This window comes from Euphorbia lathyris, chromosome 7 (assembly GCF_963576675.1).
Source record: "Euphorbia lathyris chromosome 7, ddEupLath1.1, whole genome shotgun sequence".
NCBI classification, from domain to species: domain Eukaryota; kingdom Viridiplantae; phylum Streptophyta; class Magnoliopsida; order Malpighiales; family Euphorbiaceae; genus Euphorbia; species Euphorbia lathyris.
Window position 1 is genome coordinate 2,982,799 of NC_088916.1, and position 18,249 is coordinate 3,001,047.

Below are 18,249 nucleotides of genomic sequence, written 5' to 3' on the forward strand. Positions count from 1 at the left end.
ACAGATATCGGTAGATTTATGTGGATTGTGTTTAGAATTTAATTTTTAAATCTAAACCGCCTAAAATAACAACAATTACATTGGATTTAGGGATATTTGTTTTTTTTCTCTTGTTTTTTTTTTTTAATTTTAAAAGATAGAATTTTAGATATTTGATTACATACTGTTACTTTTATACATGAAAACAGTTTGTTTGGGCAATCAAGTTTTTTTGGACAAGTTCAGGGGCCAAATGATGTATTAAGCTTTTTTTTTTTTTTTTTTAAAACATTGAATCCTTTTGTTTTTTTAGAAAATAGCTAAACCAACCCGGACTTGGCTAAACAGTTTTAGACGAAGTTTGTAACCGGTCCAAACCCGTCATCAACCCGACTATCCAATCCAGTTATACACACAGGCATGGTGACGATCTTCAATTCAAATTAAGCTATCCAATCCAATCCAATCCAATCCAATAGCAAGAGCTAAAGAGTAATTCAAATCAATTCCAGAATCGGAAAGAAACAAGTTCAGGAGTTGCAGAGGCAAGCGAAGGGAAGGAATCTCCATTCGTGGAAGCTAAAGCGATGTCGGATTCATACGGGAAAGTGAAAGGAGGAAGACTCACCTTCAAAGGAGGAATTTTAGCGACCACCAGCAAAACCATCGAGAAGAACAAGAAGAAGAAGAAAAAGAACAAGAAGGCCGGTGAAGTCGATGACGAAACGCAGCTTTCTTCTGCCGCCGCCGCCGCCGTCGTCGTTGAAGGGACGGAGGATATTGAAACTGGCGTAGCAGGCGAGGTTTACACAATCGACGCGGCTAAACGGCTTAAATACGAGGAGCTTTTCCCTGTGGAGACGAAGAGGTTTGGTTACCATGGCAAGGCTGAGTTCAAATCATTGGAAGATGCTTTGGATGATCGCGTTAAGAAGAAGGCGGATCGATATTGCAAATGATGTAATCTTTCAGGTCTGATCCTTTATTCTAGTTTTTCATACTTCGATTGATTCCAGAGCTTTTGTACTTTGATTAATTTGATAACTTGAAAGAAAGACATGCTGAACCTTTAGTTAGGGGTTTTTTTTTTTCTTTATGTAATTGTTAATGCCGATATCAGTGTTTTGATTGTTTGATAACTGAAAAATACACTTTAGCAGGGAATGCTTCCTTTGATGGCTCCTATTTGTGTATTTGCTGGATTTCTGACATTGGTTGAAGGGCTCATTCCTGGAAACTCACTGCTTTGAAACATTTCTACATATATTATAAACACATCTTACTAATATAGCCTAGTCACTCCCTCCACATTTCCGATATGGAATTCAATTCAATTCCTACCCCTCCCTGTCCTTCAGGGCCACTCTTTATTTAGAACTTTAACCCCAACTCCACTCTCTGAGCACCCCTAGGACCGGATCGTTACTGGCCCATTGGCTTCCACCTGGTTCATCCCCGATTAGAAGCAGCTTTAAATCGTTTATAGACATATTAGAAACACACTTACTAATATAGCCCGGTCACTCCCTCTGGTTCATCCCCAATTAGAAACAGCTTTAAATCGTTTATACATATATTAGAAACACACTTACTAATATAGCCGGGTCACTCCCTCTCCATGAAATTTTCAGTTTTTAATTCTTTTAAGGGGATCTCATTTTCATATTGTCAAATGTGGTATCATCAATGCAAAAGTTAATAGGTTTATACTTGGAACAGAATTTGTCTATGTTGCACGGAAACTCTTCTTCATTAGCGTTTCTGTTTCCTTTCCGTTTTCTAGCTATATTTTTTAGAAATAACATTTCCCGGTGTCTATTTCCATTTCCGCCCAACATATTTGCTCAATGCCCATTACCAACAAGCTTCATGATAGAATACCTCTGCCTACTCACTGATCATGTCTACCGCTTATACAACATGATGAAGTTAATCTAGCGTACTTCAGCTTGAATTTTTGAATTCAAGTTTTGTTTATATGCTATTTTGGAATTATCCCCTATGAATCTAGATTTTTAATCTTGAATCCATGAGAAGCAGGGCCATGAAATTTAAAATTCTTGGAGAAGATGCTGAATTTCAATTTGGACTCACTTCTCCTAACTGCTTCAAAGATGTTGAAGGTTCAATCATGACTTCTTATCATCTTTTTCTGTTTGTTCTCTGGACAATCAGTTCGTTTATTGCCAATGCCATTAGCTTATTTTCAGTATTTTGTATATTTGTTGGAACTATATAATCCTCATTTTTGCTCATTCATACATGATCTACAAATCATCTAAGCATGACACTGTTTGTTGTATTTCATCATTAGTTTAAATTATGCAGTAAAACACTAACTAAATTTAGTTATATTAATGACGTTAGCTGAAATGAGACAACTGGAATTGTGGATGAACCTACAAAATTAGTTGCTAAACTGCTAGCTGATCAATTAAAGCTGTATAAACTGGTTTCTAATCTGAAATATTTGATATCATTTGCCAATTGATGTGAGTAGAGTTTGATGAGATAAAGACCCAACATATATGAATCGGGACACTACAAGTAATGGTTGCAAAACTGATACAGATATTGTTGGATGGGATTGATGGCATTAGTGTCGAAATAGTTCAATTTTTAGTTTGAATAGATAGACTTCTTGATTTTTCGTAATGATATCGTGGAGTTTTCTAACTGAATGTTTCCATTCTATTATTGTAGTACCGAAAAATGCAACATTTTCGCTAGCCAAGTGTGATGACATCTGATGTTTGCTATTCTGAACTGGATGAAGTGGTTCGCCTTGCCATGAGGACTGCTGCAATTTTTAGGAGGTTAGATTTTGGGTAAGTAATGTATTAATTTGTCTCGTAGGTTGTCAACATGAAGTAGTGAGATCAATACTATAAGATACCGAATATTGTAGGCTATAAATTACGTTGAATTACAATGGTTTAGCTTCTGCTCTTATAGTAGAGAAGTTTGGAAGATTAAGAAGAAGCTTAATCATTTAATTAAGCTAGTGTTGTGAATGTTTGCAATTTACACAAGTTTCATCTTCATTAGTGTGGTTTCTATCGAGGTAATTATTTTGTTGGCTTAATCCATGAAATGGACTCAAAACTTATTACCGGTAGTGTTCAAATTAAAATTTGAAGTGAAGTGTTTTTATTTATTAGATTATGTGAGTTTAATTGAAATTTTTAACTAGTGTCATTAAATAAGTTGAAAACTAATAAGTATTTAATAGGGTTAGCTACAAGGTCCTCCAACTATTTGCCGTTTAACTTTGGTTTCATCCGTGGTCTTTTTGTCCAGAAACTAGTAAATACATTCGTCGGAGATGTCACGTGGATGACATGTCATTAAAATTCCGCCATGTGGAAATTAAAAGAAAAATATTTTTGAAAAATATTTTCCACCCGACAAGATTGTGATGACCTGTCATCCAGGTGGCATCTCCGGCAAATATGCTTACTGGTTTCTGGGTAGAAGGACCATGAGTGAAACTAAAGTTAAACCGCAATGACTTTCTCTTTAAGAATTTAAAGTTTTTGGCATTTCCATATCATAGTCCTCAAATTCAAAAGGAAAAACTCAAGAGGTGTTCGTTAGCAGAGAACGTAGGCCAAAATGGTTGAACTTTTATAAATATTCTGAGTCTAATCTTTCTAAATTCTCTCTCTTTACTCTGAGTCTAACATGTCTTGATTGCTCAGTCTGAATGATACAAAGTGATACAAGCTAATTCTCTTTGCATATAGTTAAAACTTACTTCATGTTCTTTTTAACAGCTACAAGTGCAATTGTGTAGTTGCTTTTGAGGTAAATAATATGTTATTAGAATTAAGGGTAAATTTGCCCCCTAAAGTTGGCAGACAGGTTCATTTTAGTCCTAATCGAAGTTTAGGTATCAACCCAATCATGAAGTTCCATATTTGACAAATTACCCCAAATTTGATAAATTGTTCGGTATTGAAGATGATCTTATTTGAGCTAGTTTGTCAAATATTGAACTTCAAGGCTGAGTTGATACCTAAATTTCAATTTGGGCTAACCGAACCTGTCCGCAAACTTTAGGGGGCAAATTGACCCTTAAATTCTATGTGTTTTTGTCATCAATGTTTTGCTATTCGAGTTACTCATGTTTGTTGCTAAGGAAAGGCCTTGTTAATACATATGATTGCTTATTTGCTATAATATTTGATTTACTTTTCTGATTTGGTGTTAATTTATATCTGAACTTTACATCCCTTAACTTTGTTATGCTTTGTTAATTTTGTCAAATATTGCCAACTTCAGGGCTGAGTCGATACCTAAACTTCGATTTGAGCTAAACTAAACCTGTCCGCCCACTTCAGGGGTAAAATTGACCTTAATTCTATGTTATTATATGTGTTATTGTCATCAATGTTACGATAGCATCTACTATACCAGGAATATCAATGAACCCGATTATTGAAATTGCTCAAGATACCAGGAATGTCAACGAACCCGATTATTGAAATTGCTCAAGATACCCTTTTTTAGCTTCTAGAATCTATTTCTTAGTTCAAGATCCCTAACTGGAATCAAAGAATTAGTAGGTCTGTTATGAACCTATAATCTATATAATCTGATAATCGACTCGATTCCATGATTATAATTTCCTATTCGAGTTACTCAAGGAAAGGCCTTGTTGATAAATATGATTGCTTATTTGCTATACTACTTGATTTACTGTCTTTTTAGATCCCTCTATTGTTATGACTCTAATTTTCTGATTTGGTGTCAATTTATATCTGAATTTACATCCCTTAACTCAATGATAGCTGCAAATTTTCAAAGGTAAATAGTTTGTTATAATGCAGAGAGGAACAATTTACATATTCTAAGTATATATTGCTTAGAATATATCTACTTATTGTAGTCCATACTTAGCTTTAATGATTTCACGAATATTTTCATAATCTTTCCGAGTCCTTTCATTCATTTGCGAAGTATCTGTATACAGAAGCTTGAAATACTCTTGGCGAATGTGTTCTTCATGCAATGAAATTTTCCTCGTTTGGATCGCTTCATACTTATCCCGATTTTGAATAGAAACTTCATTAGTCCTCTTGCTAGTGTTTTCCCCTTTACCTTTTATCGCATTTTGACATATTGGTTGTTCATCCTTCACGTTTACATTGTTGTCGTCGTCATCATCACTTGCATCAAGACTTGAGGATGATGAAATGTCTTCCCTTGAGATATCAATCTTTGCTTTCTTTGAAGAATCATCTTCCGTTTTTACCAACTCGTCGCTTGACTCTGATTCCTGGTGTGTGTTGGATCCCTCAAAACTATTCCTTTTTGTATTTTCATGAACTATATCGGCTTCTTGAGGATACGATGGGCGAGGGAAGTAGTACGGTCTTATTGGACCATTACTCGGTCCAACAATAGGTGGGTAGTAATAGGGCATGTTGGTTGCCTCAAAACTATTCATTCTTGTATTTTCATGAACCATATATGGTTCTTGAGGATAGTAGCACGGTCTTATTGGACGATTACTCGGTCCAACAATAGGCGGGTAGTAATAGCCGGGATGGTAGTACAATTGAGGGTCGGGGGGATATGGGAGATTTGGATCATAGTGATAATTTCGGTGAGGGGGCGGAATAGGAGGTATTTGAGAATTTGAATTTTTTCGAGTTTGATGGTCAGGGGGATATGGGAGATTTGGATCATAGTGATAATTTTGGGGAGGGGGCCGAACCGGATATATTTGGGAATTTGAAAAATTTTGAGTTGGAATTTGAGAGTTTTGATTTTGTAAATTTGGAGGATTTTTGGAGTAAGAATGATATTGACTATTTTGATTTTGAGAATTATTCATTTGAAAAAAATGGTCTGGGTAAAAGAGTAATTTTGGCTCAAAGAAATATTTGATCAACTGTGTTTTTTTACTGATATTTATAGAGTGAATTTTTAAAAATATATCCGTTTGAAATATAGCTGTTTGATTTGAGCCGTTAGAGTAAGGAACTGATTGAGTCATTAAAAGCACAAAGTTTGACCTGAAATAAAGTTGGTAAAAAACATTATGAGGTCCCTGGGCCTTCCATTTTTTCCATTTTTTAGTTCATCAAGTTCTTTTATTTAGATATATTAAAGGGTTAAATGCATCATTGGTTACTGAATTTACCTGATTGTCGTAAAATGGTCATTCAATTTCAATTTGTCTTAATAAAATCATGGGTAAATTTCAAATAAAACTCATGTGGTTTTACTAATTTTCAGATAAAGGACTGTGGTTTACTTTTTTGTCAAAACGAGGATTGAGGTTTCACACTTTTAATAAAACAATGACCTTTTGAATTAATGCTATTAAAACCATCTTTAACGACCTGAAAATGAAAATTTTCAAGAATTAAAGTTGTTCAATATCATATTTGCTATGGAACTACATTTTCGATTTTCGAAAATCATCTTTTTTGGAATTTTCTCTCTCTAAACATTAACTTTCTCTTTCTTTACTAAACATCATCTAAATAATCTCAAAATAAAAAAAGTTGAAGAATTAAAGTTGCTTAGAATATTAGTAGTTCTTAAAATATGCCATTTTGAAGTCGTTAAGGGTGATTTTAATAGTATCAATCGAAAAAGTCCTTATTTTGCTAAAGTTGAAAACCTCAGTCCTTATTTTGAAAAAAAAGTAAATCACAGTCCTTTATCTGAAAATTAGTAAAATCATAGGGGTTTTATTTAAAATTTACTCTAAAATCATTCAACTTTAAGTTTTGTCTCAATTAGGTAACTCCGACGATTTTAGTGATCAAAAGGGATCAGAATGATGACATGGGTATCATTATCGTTATCTTGCTTTCTTGTTGGCATATTAGTATAAGTCAACTCAAATCTCTGATCAAAACATATGAAATCCTCATATGTGCCACCTGGCAACCAAGTGCCGGTTAATTTTTATGAAAAAAATTCAAAACTTAATTTTTTATTGATACTGGTTGTTCCATGTCGTTTTGGTCAAAAATCTGAGTTGACTCGTGCTATCGTGTTAGTCATGGAATCATTTTGATGCCTTTTAACCAATGAAATTACCGGAGTGATCTAATTGAGACAACTAAAATTAAGTGATTTTATTGAGATAAATTGAAGTTTAGTAACTATTTTGAGACAATCATATAAATTCAGTGACCAACGGTGCATTTAACTCTATATTATGGGGACAAAGTGTAAAATATCCACAATGTTGACTAGGGGTGTGCATTGGTACAAAACCGAACCAAAAAAACCGAATACCGAAATGATCAAAATAATTCAAACCAACACCGAACCGAATAATAGGTAAAACCGAACCAAAATATGCGGTTCAGTTTAAACCGAATTAAGTTAGAAATAACAAATAAAAATCACTATATTTTCTCATTAAATTTACCTAAACAATAACAAAAAAATTGAAATGTTTTCAAAATATATCTATATTGGGTTCTTATCTCAACAATAATAATAATAAAAAATAAACTTGTATAATCAAATATATGTGTATATTATAAAAAATATATGTGTATATATATATATAAAAATGTAAAATATGTGTAATTTGGTGTGGTTCGGTTTTTTTACATTTTCTGTCAAACCGAACCGAATACACTTAAAATTAAAACCGATGTCGAACCGAATTGTTAAAACAACCGAACCGAAAACCGAATCCACTCGGTTCGGTTCGGTATGCCGTTTAAACCGAACCAATACACACCCCTAATGTTGACAGTCAGAAGTAATTTTACATCTAACGTTTAAGATGATACAATTTTACCTCTAATGTTGACATCAAAAAATAAATTTACTTCTAATGTTGATAAATTTGATCCATTCAAAGAGTGCTATTAGGAAGTCTTTTTCGGGTATGTGAGGGTAGGTAGAGGAAATTGTGAATAGTAATTTCTAATCTCCATTCAAAAGGTTTTGTAATTCGTTTTCCCTAATGAAAGTTTGATCTAAGACTCGGGGTTGAACCGGAACCCGGCACTACGACCGGGAACTGGTGTGACCCTGAGTTTTTAACTTTTTTTTAAAAAAAATCTAAAAAATTAGCTCTTTTTTCAAAACAATAAATAAACTAATAAAAAGTATTTAAAAAACAGTTTTTAAGAAACTTTTTTATGTTTTGTTTAGTTTCTAAAATTCCAAAAGTAAAATTCGGACCAATCTGTGTGTACATATCTTAAAATTGCAGAAATTTGTTTTTGTTGCTTTTGTTCTTTCCTAATTGAAATTTCACAACAATGAAGTTTTTTAACTTATTATTATAATTATATATATATATATATATATATATATATATATATTATTTGTTTATTACGACATACGACCCGACCAATTCGAGTCAACCAGTTCAACCAAGTGACCCTTGATTCAACTACAATTCCGATTTGATGTAAGATTTGGTTCTGATAACATTGGTTAGACTTAATTAGATGTTAAATTGGATTTATTATTTAACTAAATCGTTCAAAAATTGGAAGATCATTAGTTGGTAGGTAAAATATCAAGGGATAAAGCGTACAAATACCTCTACCATTTACTGTAAGGATCAATTTTGCCTCTAACGTTTAAAATGGTACAATTTTATCCCTAACGTCGGCAGCAAAAAAACAAATTTATCCCTAAGTTGGCAAATTAGATCGATTTTAGACATTATTATAAAACACATATATTTTGTTCTTTATTTTACATCAATGGCATATTGTTCGATTAAAAAATGATTTCATATTTTTTATGATTTAATAATAGAATTAGAGATTAATATTTATAAATTCGATGAAATATTTTGAATTTTTTCTGTCCAAAGTGATAAAATGACGTACATGTAAATTGACCCAACTTGAGAACGTTAGGAGGTAAAATTGCTTTTGGTTGCCAATGTTAATTGCACTATTGTAGACACTAAGTGTAAATTATATATATAATATGCATAATTCGGTGGTTCAGTTCGAAATGAGAAAACGATTATTTAAAGAGAAATACAAAAGTGAACTGATAAAATAACATGCTGAGCAACTTTAATTATTCTTAAAAAAATTAAATTTAACCCATTCAAATCCTTATAGAAAAGAATATCCTTGTAACGTTAAAAATGGTCAGGTCATGTTAATAAAAGTACAATTCAAGTTCCATAATATTTGGTTTTGAAGTTTAAAAACCACAACTTTCATTGGTGCAAAGTTCAAAAACTTTTACCCCTTAAAATTTTGTACAACTTCACCTTAATATACCTTTGGTTTTTTCTTTTCTGTACTAGTAAAAATATCACAACAAACTTTAAAAGGTAGAGCAAATTAGTTGCCATATGTTTTGAAATTTACCTAAAATCTCAAACCAAAAATTCTCAATAAAACAGGAAAATTTCAAGGCCTAATAGTGCATTTCGCCAAAGAGAAAAAAGAGTCAACAAAAAAAATTATAACCTCTCTCGACACAAGACCAAGCATGCACAGATGATAACTTTTGAGACACAGCATGATGAAAGTTTCAGAACTTACATGTTAAAACATAATTTTATTACAACAGAACAGATATATAGTTGATAAATATAGTAGACTCGAGACTAAATTCGCATTTTCGTACTTCAATTACGTAAATTTCACCATGGAACTTCGAAAATGCTAAAGTATCGATTCACACAATGTAGCTATAGCTTTTCCTCATTCTTCTGCAGCACTCGCAGCACTCAAATCCACACTCAGGTCAAGAGCCTGGAATCACGAAACCACAATTAGCTATGAACGTACAAATTTTTTTACGTCAGAGAAAAATTTGTAACTGATTATAATCTATGAAGTACCGACATTTCCAGGAGGTTAACGTACGAGTGTCGGACACTTTGGACACTCCAGGGGCAGAAAAATTTGTAACTGATTATAATCTATGAAGTGCCAGCACTTCTACTATGTTAATGTATGAGTGTCACACCCGACACTTGGGGACACGCACCCAACACTCCAAAATAAGTGTCCCCTCTTTCTTTCTTTTTTTTTTTAAAATATGGGGACACTTATTAAGTAGCATATAGGGATTTTTTAAATTATTTTACAAAAAAGAGGGGTTGATATATAAAATAAAATAAAACCTTAAAAAAGGGCGGCCCGGTCGCACTACGCGTCCCCGCTGAGCGAGGGTCCGGGGAGGGGTCCCACCACAAGGGTGTACTGGGGGCAAGCCTTCCCCTGCCAATTTATTTGGCAAGAGGCCGCTCCTAAGACTCGAACCCGTGACCTCTTGGTCACACGACAACAACGTTTACCGTTGCGCCAAGGCTCGCCCTCGAAAATAAAACCTTAATAAAAAAAATTAAAATCTAAAGAAAAGAATACTGCAACCACCCTTTTTTTGGTATCTTAAATAGCTTAAAGTATTAAAGGGGTGTTTGGTTCGGGGTCTTTAGGAATGGGAATGGGAATGGGAGGGTTTCATTCCCTTTGTTCTTGTTTGTTTAAAAAAAAACTCATTCCCTTTACCCATTTTAGATTATAGGTTTACCCCATTTTAGGTTAAGCCATTACCCCAACCATAGTTATTAAAGGCGCATGGCGCAAGGGGTCCTGGAGCCATGGCGCATGGCGATGGCGCGCGCCATAGCGAGACAAGGCGCACTTAAAAAAATAAAAATTATAAAAATATAAAACTAACATAAAACTAAATCATGAAAATATCTTAAGCATAAATAAATTTTAAAATGCAAAATAAACACCATATTAGAAAACTTTAAAGTTGAATACTAATTCCTAAGTTCTACTCCTAATCAAAACTCTCCAAATCCATCACTCCTCATCATCCCTATCACACTCCTCATCTAAGGCATCATCAAACTATTGATCATCAAACTGTTGAAGTTGAATTCCCTTTGGCTTCTTTCTTCCTCTTCAAAGAGTCTCTTCGTCTTCTACCTAGTTTAAAACCTATAACCTCTCTCCTTTTAATACTTTTTGTTAATATAACATGTGTTCCATTCCAGATATATGAAGTAACTACAAAAACTGCCCATAACTGCCTCTAACTGGCAAGGCGCGCCTTGGTGCGCCTTTGGCAACTACCTTTGGCGCAAAATGGCGCACCAGGCGCGCGCCATGGCGATTGCGCCTCGCCATGGGGCTGCCATGGCGCTAAGGCCTGCGCCTGGTGCGCCATGCGCCATAGGCGCGCCTTTAATAACTATGACCCCAACCCATGTAGGGAATTGGATTCCCTTTACCCCCATTCCCTTTCCTAAACATATCCAAACACATAGGGGAATTAATGTTTATTCCTTTCCTTTCCTCATTATGAACCAAACGCTCCATAAATGTTTCTTTTTTATGAGTTAATGACTTATTATAGATGTTATTTATGGTTTATGACTTATGAATGTTGTATATATATATATTTGGCATGTCCCCAGTGTACCCCCATGTCATATTTTTAATAATGCTGTTTGGCGCACCCATACGAGTACCTGTGTCGGTGCTACCTAGATTATAATAGTTTTTTAGTGCCATCCTAGACATTTTTGACAGGTGAGATGGACACAGAAACGGGATACCTTATTTCTAAAACAAAACATTCATAAAATAGCCTTGGAACGACAACGGGAACGGATAAGACACAAAACGCAGAAATGCTACTAAAAAGGAGTTTCCGTGCAACATAGGTGGGAAGGAACACAAATGCTTGAAAGGTCAAGAGCTATGTTGCAGGGGAACTCCTCTTCAGTAGCGTTACTGCATTTCGTGTCCTTTCGGAAATGGAACTCCTGGAAACCAGTACAACACGTTTCCAGGCATGTTTCTGTAGATAATGAAAACAGGAAGCACATTTCTGGTTTAGGAAACCGTTTCGGTCAGGAAACACAATCCACTTCCAATTCCAACTATGATTCTAGCTAATTCAAACTTACTCTTTAGCTAGAACTTCTTACTTGATGATAATTTCTATTCCACAATTTCTAATCATTCTTATTTTCTGGTCACTGTTGTAATCATCTATAGAGTATAAATACCAAATTCTTTTTATTATTATTATTATACTTTTAATATTTATATATATGTCCCTATATTTTTAACGTTTCCCCACGATTCCGTTTCCTATATTTTTTAGAAATAACGTCTCCCAGTGTCTGTTTCCGTGTCCGTGCAATATAGGTCAAGAGCTTAAAACAGCCAACTTGCTCAAGTTTAGTCTCGTCGAAACATGACATTGACAAAGTAAAAGCGCAAAATGCAAAATTTTATGAGGCACATGAACATCAATTTGGTCATAGGCTTGTTCAAGTTTAGTCCCTTTACTTTTCGATTTATTCACAAGTTGTCCCTGACAAACAGTAAAGGCTCGAGCGTAAAGCACGCGCATTAAACTTGAAATTTTAGCACACGTCAGAAGATTGAATTTGCCCCCAATCAGAAGGTTATCTCTTTGCAAAAAATAGAGATCAACCTTTCTGATCTGGCAAAATCAACATTCTGTTGGGAAGAAAACAAGAGGTGTGCCAAAAAAAAATCAAATTTAACAGGTCATGGTTTATACTAGCGTCTTTACCATCCATCAGGGACTGGTTATCATCAAATCAAAATGTAAAAGGAACTAACTACGATCAAATTTAAATTCAAAAATTAAAGGTACAAATCGAGCCAAGTACAAGGACTAACTTTTAACTTTTGCATTTTTCCAAGTAAAAGTGTAAAAATTCTTACCTTTCCAGTGATCATGCTATACATATTCAGAACATCTGTAACAGTAGACTCAAAGTGCGTTGTAGCATCATAACTCTGTTGAAGATTCGAATCATTCCAATCAGCATAAGTAGAGAAGAAGCAGCACATTCACAAGCATGTATGTCAACGCAAACTACAAAGAGAGAGATAAACTTACTGTTGATATAAAGCAATTGTCAAGAGCGGGTTCATTGACTGGTTCATATCTGTCATAAATCTCGAAAAATATCTCATCAACAGGACCTAGAAGATCGATTCCGGGCTTCAATTCAGCCTCAGGATTATCAGTCTCTGCCTCTGATGAAACAAATGCAATAAATTTTCCCTTTGGAGCGACATTGTGAGAATAAGAACAGCAGAAAAGGTACCTGCTCAATATTAAATGTCATTAACTCGAGCATAGAGATGGAAACAACAATTGACGAGATAATATGATTTTGTGAGTCAAAGGCAAAAAGTGATTGGAAAAAAAAATCGAAAGCAACATTATGTGGGATTGAGCACTTGGCACCTCCATCTTGATGACCCCATAAGATGGAAACTGAACTTTCATTCAGCTACCAACAAATGATATAATATAATCCACACGTAAACTTAGCATTGATATTTTCTAAACCCAAAAAATGGAGGCGAAGAACACTAATTTTATTCGTAAAAAAACTAATCTAATTACCAAGTTATCAACATATTCAAATTGGACACTTCCAAAAAAAGAATTCCATCATCTTTGTACTCTTCTTAAATGAATATCACCTTCATCCCTGAGTATTATGGAGTATTGGTCCTCCAATGAGTATGTTTTTTTTTTTTTTTTACTAGCTCCAGACCCATGCACATCAAATAATCATATTGAAGCACAAACTCATCTTCTTAATAACTATGCATGATTAATTTCCATCCATCAATAGTTCGTTCTAGCATTCATCTCTTAAATGAGTAAGATGCACCACATTGAGATGCCAATGCTTAATTAATGAGAAAAGACTGTTATTGTAAGAGAAGCATGAGATGAAAGAAGAAACGTGATCCCTTAATTGATTTGTTTCTACAGCTCGTGGATGACCAAGGTGTACGCCTTAGTGCTGGCTTTATGAACCTTGAACCTGAGGCATGCCTTTATGGAGGAGCAATTAATGTGACTATTATGTTATTCCTAATTTATACTCCATGAATAATGGACCAGACCAGGTCAATTTTTTGTATCTCGATAGACAGATTTAAATGATAGTATAGACCATGGAGGATGTTAAAGAATTTAAATCTTCGTACTTATAGTTTTGAGATGAAAGAATCAGATATACAAGTGGGGCAAATGTACGCATCTAGAACTCACATGTCTGATTTGCGACCCAACTGCTTCTGTGGCAAGATAATTTGAACTGAATGAGAGTCGTTGGTGCTTGGAATTGGGTGGCTCATAATGGCAATTGCCCTGGCAACTCTACCAACCTTTTTGACCTGTACAATTAGTAAATAATATTACTGAAACGTCTATCTCACAAAAGTGAATGTCTGATTACAGTAGTAATTTTGTTTAACCATTATCAAGTCCTTATTTTCTACCAGATGTTACAGTATTTGATTTCAATCAATACCTTGCCAGTTAAGTATGAAGGATCACAAACAACTTTCTTGCACTTAGCAGTCTCCCCTTCTGACGTGACGCCGATAACTTTACCTTCCTCAAATTCTACCTGAAATTTGAGCAATATGTAAAATGAACTTTGATACTCACCCCAAAAATTATATGTGCATCCCCCCTATTTATGAAGCACGGAATGATATTTTTAACAGATCTCCAATTCAAGAAAGTAACCAAGTACCTTGCACTCAGGTTTATTCAACATATAGGTGCCACCATAAACAGCACTAAGCCGTGCAAATGCCTGAGTATGGAAACAAAATCAACAGGAAAACAATTATATATCGGTCAAAAGTATTTACCACACTAGCATTATGAGTCCTTTCTATTTCCTTCAATGATTGGAGGAGTTGGAAATGTTAGACAAAGAGAGAAGAGAAGGAGAGGCGGAGAGAGAGACCTGGGGAAGCTCTCCTAATCCGTATAAAGGATAAATATATGGTGATCCTCCTTGAAATCGAGCAAGAGACTCCGCATATAACTACAGCACAATCAAAAGGGAAGAAATTTAAGAAACATGTTACGGAATGGAATTTCACAAGACTTCTAAGACTGCGGAACAGAATTAAAGTTTAAGACTCCAAATAGACTTTACCTTCATTCTCAGCACAGTGTCCCGTGCAGGTTCGTCTAGGTAACGATCATCTCTATTGAGCGCTAGAGCATGACCAATGAAGTCTATAGTGTTGTCATCGAGACCATATTTTCTATCAAAATGTGATTCTATAATTAGAACACTATATCAATATGCTCAATTAATTTGGTACTAAGTTTATAATGAGATAAGGAAAGTAAAGAACTAAATAAAAAAAGATAATATTTACAATCTAGTACAAGGAAAGAATGTAAGGTAACCTTATTTCCTAAATCAATTTTCTGTCTTTCTTACTCCAGCTCTATAAAACGTTATCAACCAAAGACAATTATTATAATAAAATATTTTTTTCTTTAAAAAGAAAAAAAAAATTCCAACAACAGCATTGACACAAAGCCCCAAAATGACTTATAAATGTTAAAAAAACAGAATATAGTGAAACTTAACATCAGAAAATAATTTGCAATGATATTTTCTGAAAACATAAGCAGCGCTTAAGAGCATACGCGATCAGTTCTCTGGTTGTCACCCTTGACAAGTCCATGCCCTCGTGTGTTTTAGGATCATTTTCCTTGTAATCTTGAACGTATATGAAAAACTTGCGAGCACGGCGTTTTTCAAAAATACCCATCAGTGGGGATTTGAGAGCCTCCATGTCAGTAGCAGGCACCTTGTGAACCTATTAAAATAATTAAATGTGAGCAGATTTGAGTTCAGGACATACCGAAATGAAGTCATAATATCAGTCAATAAGCTATAAATATTATCTTACCTTTCCTTTGCTGTAGACAAAGCTTCCATCCACTGCTTTGAAGTACAAATATTTGGTAACATCAGTATGAATAAGAACTCGCACAAGATTTCCATTTGCCATCATGAACTAGCAAAACAAATAAAGATCCAATATCCAAAAAGTTAAATAAGATTGAAAAAATACATACTTGCTCAACGAAAAATAAAGGGGAAACGTGAGCAAAATAAGAAAAAAAGCGAATACCTTAGGGATCATATCCACATTGTAATCCCTACTTGAACCCAGATGAGCTGGAGGCTTATCATTTCCCCTGAATCTCTTCCAGAGCTGTAAACAAATAGTTCAATAAAAAAAGACTTACAAACAGATAATTGCTAAAAATTGAAATAATATAATGAATGATCCAGACCTGAATGAGATTAAGTGATGCTGACTCTCCTCCATAATAGTCATTTCTGTCCATGTGCAGAACCTGCTCACGATCAACCATACCATTATGTTAGCGAAGCACTCAGTAAAACAACAAAAATAAGACCTCAAAAACAAACTGATCCAAATAAAAACCAAATGTTCCAAAAATAGACATGACAACTTTTACTTCAAAATCATTTTCACATTCTTCTAGAAGAAGAAATGTTAAAAGACAAACACCAAAAGCATTTTCCAAACTTCTTCATCTTCAGATTTACAACTTGAATAGCTCAAAAAGAAAATCCTGGCTACTGCATATTTAAAGGTGGCAACACTTGGCAAAAATTATAAAAACAGAAAAATTCAGACTCCAGCTTTCATGTACAAGGTCTAAAACACGTTGATTAGAAAACTTCCAAAAGGAGCATATAAATAAATCAGTATAAAAGGTTGTCCTTTCCAGCAGAATACAGTATGCTAATTTATCCAATTCTTGCACAGATATTTATCATCAAAGGATATACAAAAGGCCATAGAGCATCATATACAATAGGCAGAAAAACATAACTTAAGCATGCAAAGGAAGACAAAAAGAACAAGTGTTTTAGTGCTAGTTGAAAGGTAGCAAGGAAATTTTGAGAATTGAGATTTTGAAGACTTCCTTAGCAGCTTAGGTGGACCTGCAAATAGATCTGCTTGTTTGTAATGCAGTTGATTGTATATGGTAATTATTTTTAATTAAATTTTCTGTTGGTCAATGTTAGTTGGTATTCATACTAATACTGTTTTTGGTTTTGAGTTTGTTTATCTGAATTGTCATTGTTGAATTGAGTAGATAGTGTGGCTTTCTTGAGCAGCGATTAATAGATTCCAGGAAAGGAATATGTAAGGAATTGTTGGGGCTGGTTATTGGTAACAACATAGCCTTGTTGTTTTTGTCTTCCTTAATAACCAGCCCCAACAATTCTTTACATATTCCTTTCCTGGAATCTATTAATCGCTGCTCAAGAAAGCCACACTATCTAATCAATTCAACAATGACAATTCAGATAAACAAACTCAACACCAAAAACAGTATTAGTAATGAATACCAAATAACATTGACCAACAGAACATAATTAAAAAAAATGCGTGCATACAAGTAGAGACTAATATAATGACAATATACAGTCAACTGCATTACAAACAAGCAGATCTATTTGCAGGTCCACCTAAGCTGCTAAGGAAGTCTTCAAAATCTCATTTCTCAAAATTTCCTAGCTACCTTTCAACTACCAGTAGCACTAAAACACAAGAACAATTCTCAGTTCGACCTTGAGTTTCATGCAAGTACAACGATGAAGCAGTTCAACTTAAACACACAGACCGAGAGCAAAACAAATCAACGGAAAAACTATGAATAGATCTCCTTGCACCAAACCAATAATTGAGGAAGCAAAACAAAAAAGCCATCGAAACCATTAAAATCAGACATCAAGATCCACGAGATTGCGATAAATCACAGTTACCGGTCAACAATCGCCATACTTAACTCTACCAAATAATCAAATCAAAATTAAGAAAAAACAATGGAAATGGAAACTATGAAGTAGTACAGAAGAAGAAGAAGAAGATCACCTTAAGGCCATCAACAGAGAGAAGACCACTAAGTATGCATTCTTTGAGACCAGTTCCTAACACAATTACATCGTACTCTTCATCCATGATTACTGATTCAGATCAATCAAACACTAATACAGAGATGAAATTTTTTAGGGATTTCAGAGATGTATGTATTGAAGTGATGAGAGAGAGAACAGAGAAAAGAAACTTATAATGAAGAAGAACAAAGATGCCTTTCTTTATTAAATCGGAAAACCTAAAGATAATAAATACTTTTATATATTTTTACTTTTTCAAAAAAATAAAATGAAGGATAAAGGAAAAAAGGATAAATAAATAAATAAATCTAGTAAGAAAGACATTCGAGACTGTAATAGAAAGGAAGAATAATGAATGCCCTTCCAATAATTTTATTAAAATTATATATTTTTTATGTTTTTTTTTGTAATAAAAGAAGTACAATTTGATTTCAAAAACTAAGAAAATTTTGTGTAAAATCTGAAAAAAATACATAAAAAATAATAATAGTATACTTTAAATCAGTTATTGTTTATTA

The 18,249-nt window shown here is 34.0% G+C and overlaps 2 protein-coding genes across 2 annotated transcripts; one reads left to right on the forward strand and one right to left on the reverse strand.

Moving 5' to 3' along the window:
* Positions 1-321: 321 nt before the first annotated feature.
* Positions 322-3,136, forward strand: LOC136201537 (uncharacterized). The gene is made up of 2 exons (XM_065992225.1): positions 322-951; positions 2,683-3,136. The coding sequence occupies exon 1, from the start codon at positions 567-569 to the stop codon at positions 936-938; it is 372 nt and encodes a 123-aa protein (XP_065848297.1). The 5' UTR covers positions 322-566; the 3' UTR covers positions 939-951; positions 2,683-3,136.
* A 6,201-nt stretch (positions 3,137-9,337) lies between these two features.
* Positions 9,338-17,937, reverse strand: LOC136235235 (guanosine nucleotide diphosphate dissociation inhibitor 1). The gene is made up of 13 exons (XM_066024825.1): positions 17,709-17,937; positions 16,090-16,152; positions 15,924-16,007; positions 15,699-15,806; positions 15,433-15,605; positions 14,927-15,038; positions 14,732-14,812; positions 14,513-14,575; positions 14,285-14,383; positions 14,023-14,147; positions 12,847-13,057; positions 12,669-12,743; positions 9,338-9,698 (listed from the first exon to the last, which is right to left on the reverse strand). Exons 1-13 carry the CDS (start codon positions 17,793-17,795, stop codon positions 9,648-9,650), a joined length of 1,332 nt encoding a protein of 443 aa, XP_065880897.1. The 5' UTR covers positions 17,796-17,937; the 3' UTR covers positions 9,338-9,647.
* Positions 17,938-18,249: the final 312 nt, after the last annotated feature.

What these genes read in the sequence shown, in the direction of transcription:
- LOC136201537 (XM_065992225.1), top strand. Translation starts at nt 567, where the DNA reads ATGTCGGATTCATACGGGAAAGTGAAAGGAGGAAGACTCACCTTCAAA.
- LOC136235235 (XM_066024825.1), bottom strand. Translation starts at nt 17,795, where the DNA reads ATGGATGAAGAGTACGATGTAATTGTGTTAGGAACTGGTCTCAAAGAA. An exon ending in CATCACTTAATCTCATTCAG is followed by an intron (nt 16,008 to 16,089) that starts GTCTGGATCATT and finishes ATTTGTTTACAG; the next exon opens with CTCTGGAAGAGATTCAGGGG. An exon ending in TGAATAAACCTGAGTGCAAG is followed by an intron (nt 14,384 to 14,512) that starts GTACTTGGTTAC and finishes CTCAAATTTCAG; the next exon opens with GTAGAATTTGAGGAAGGTAA.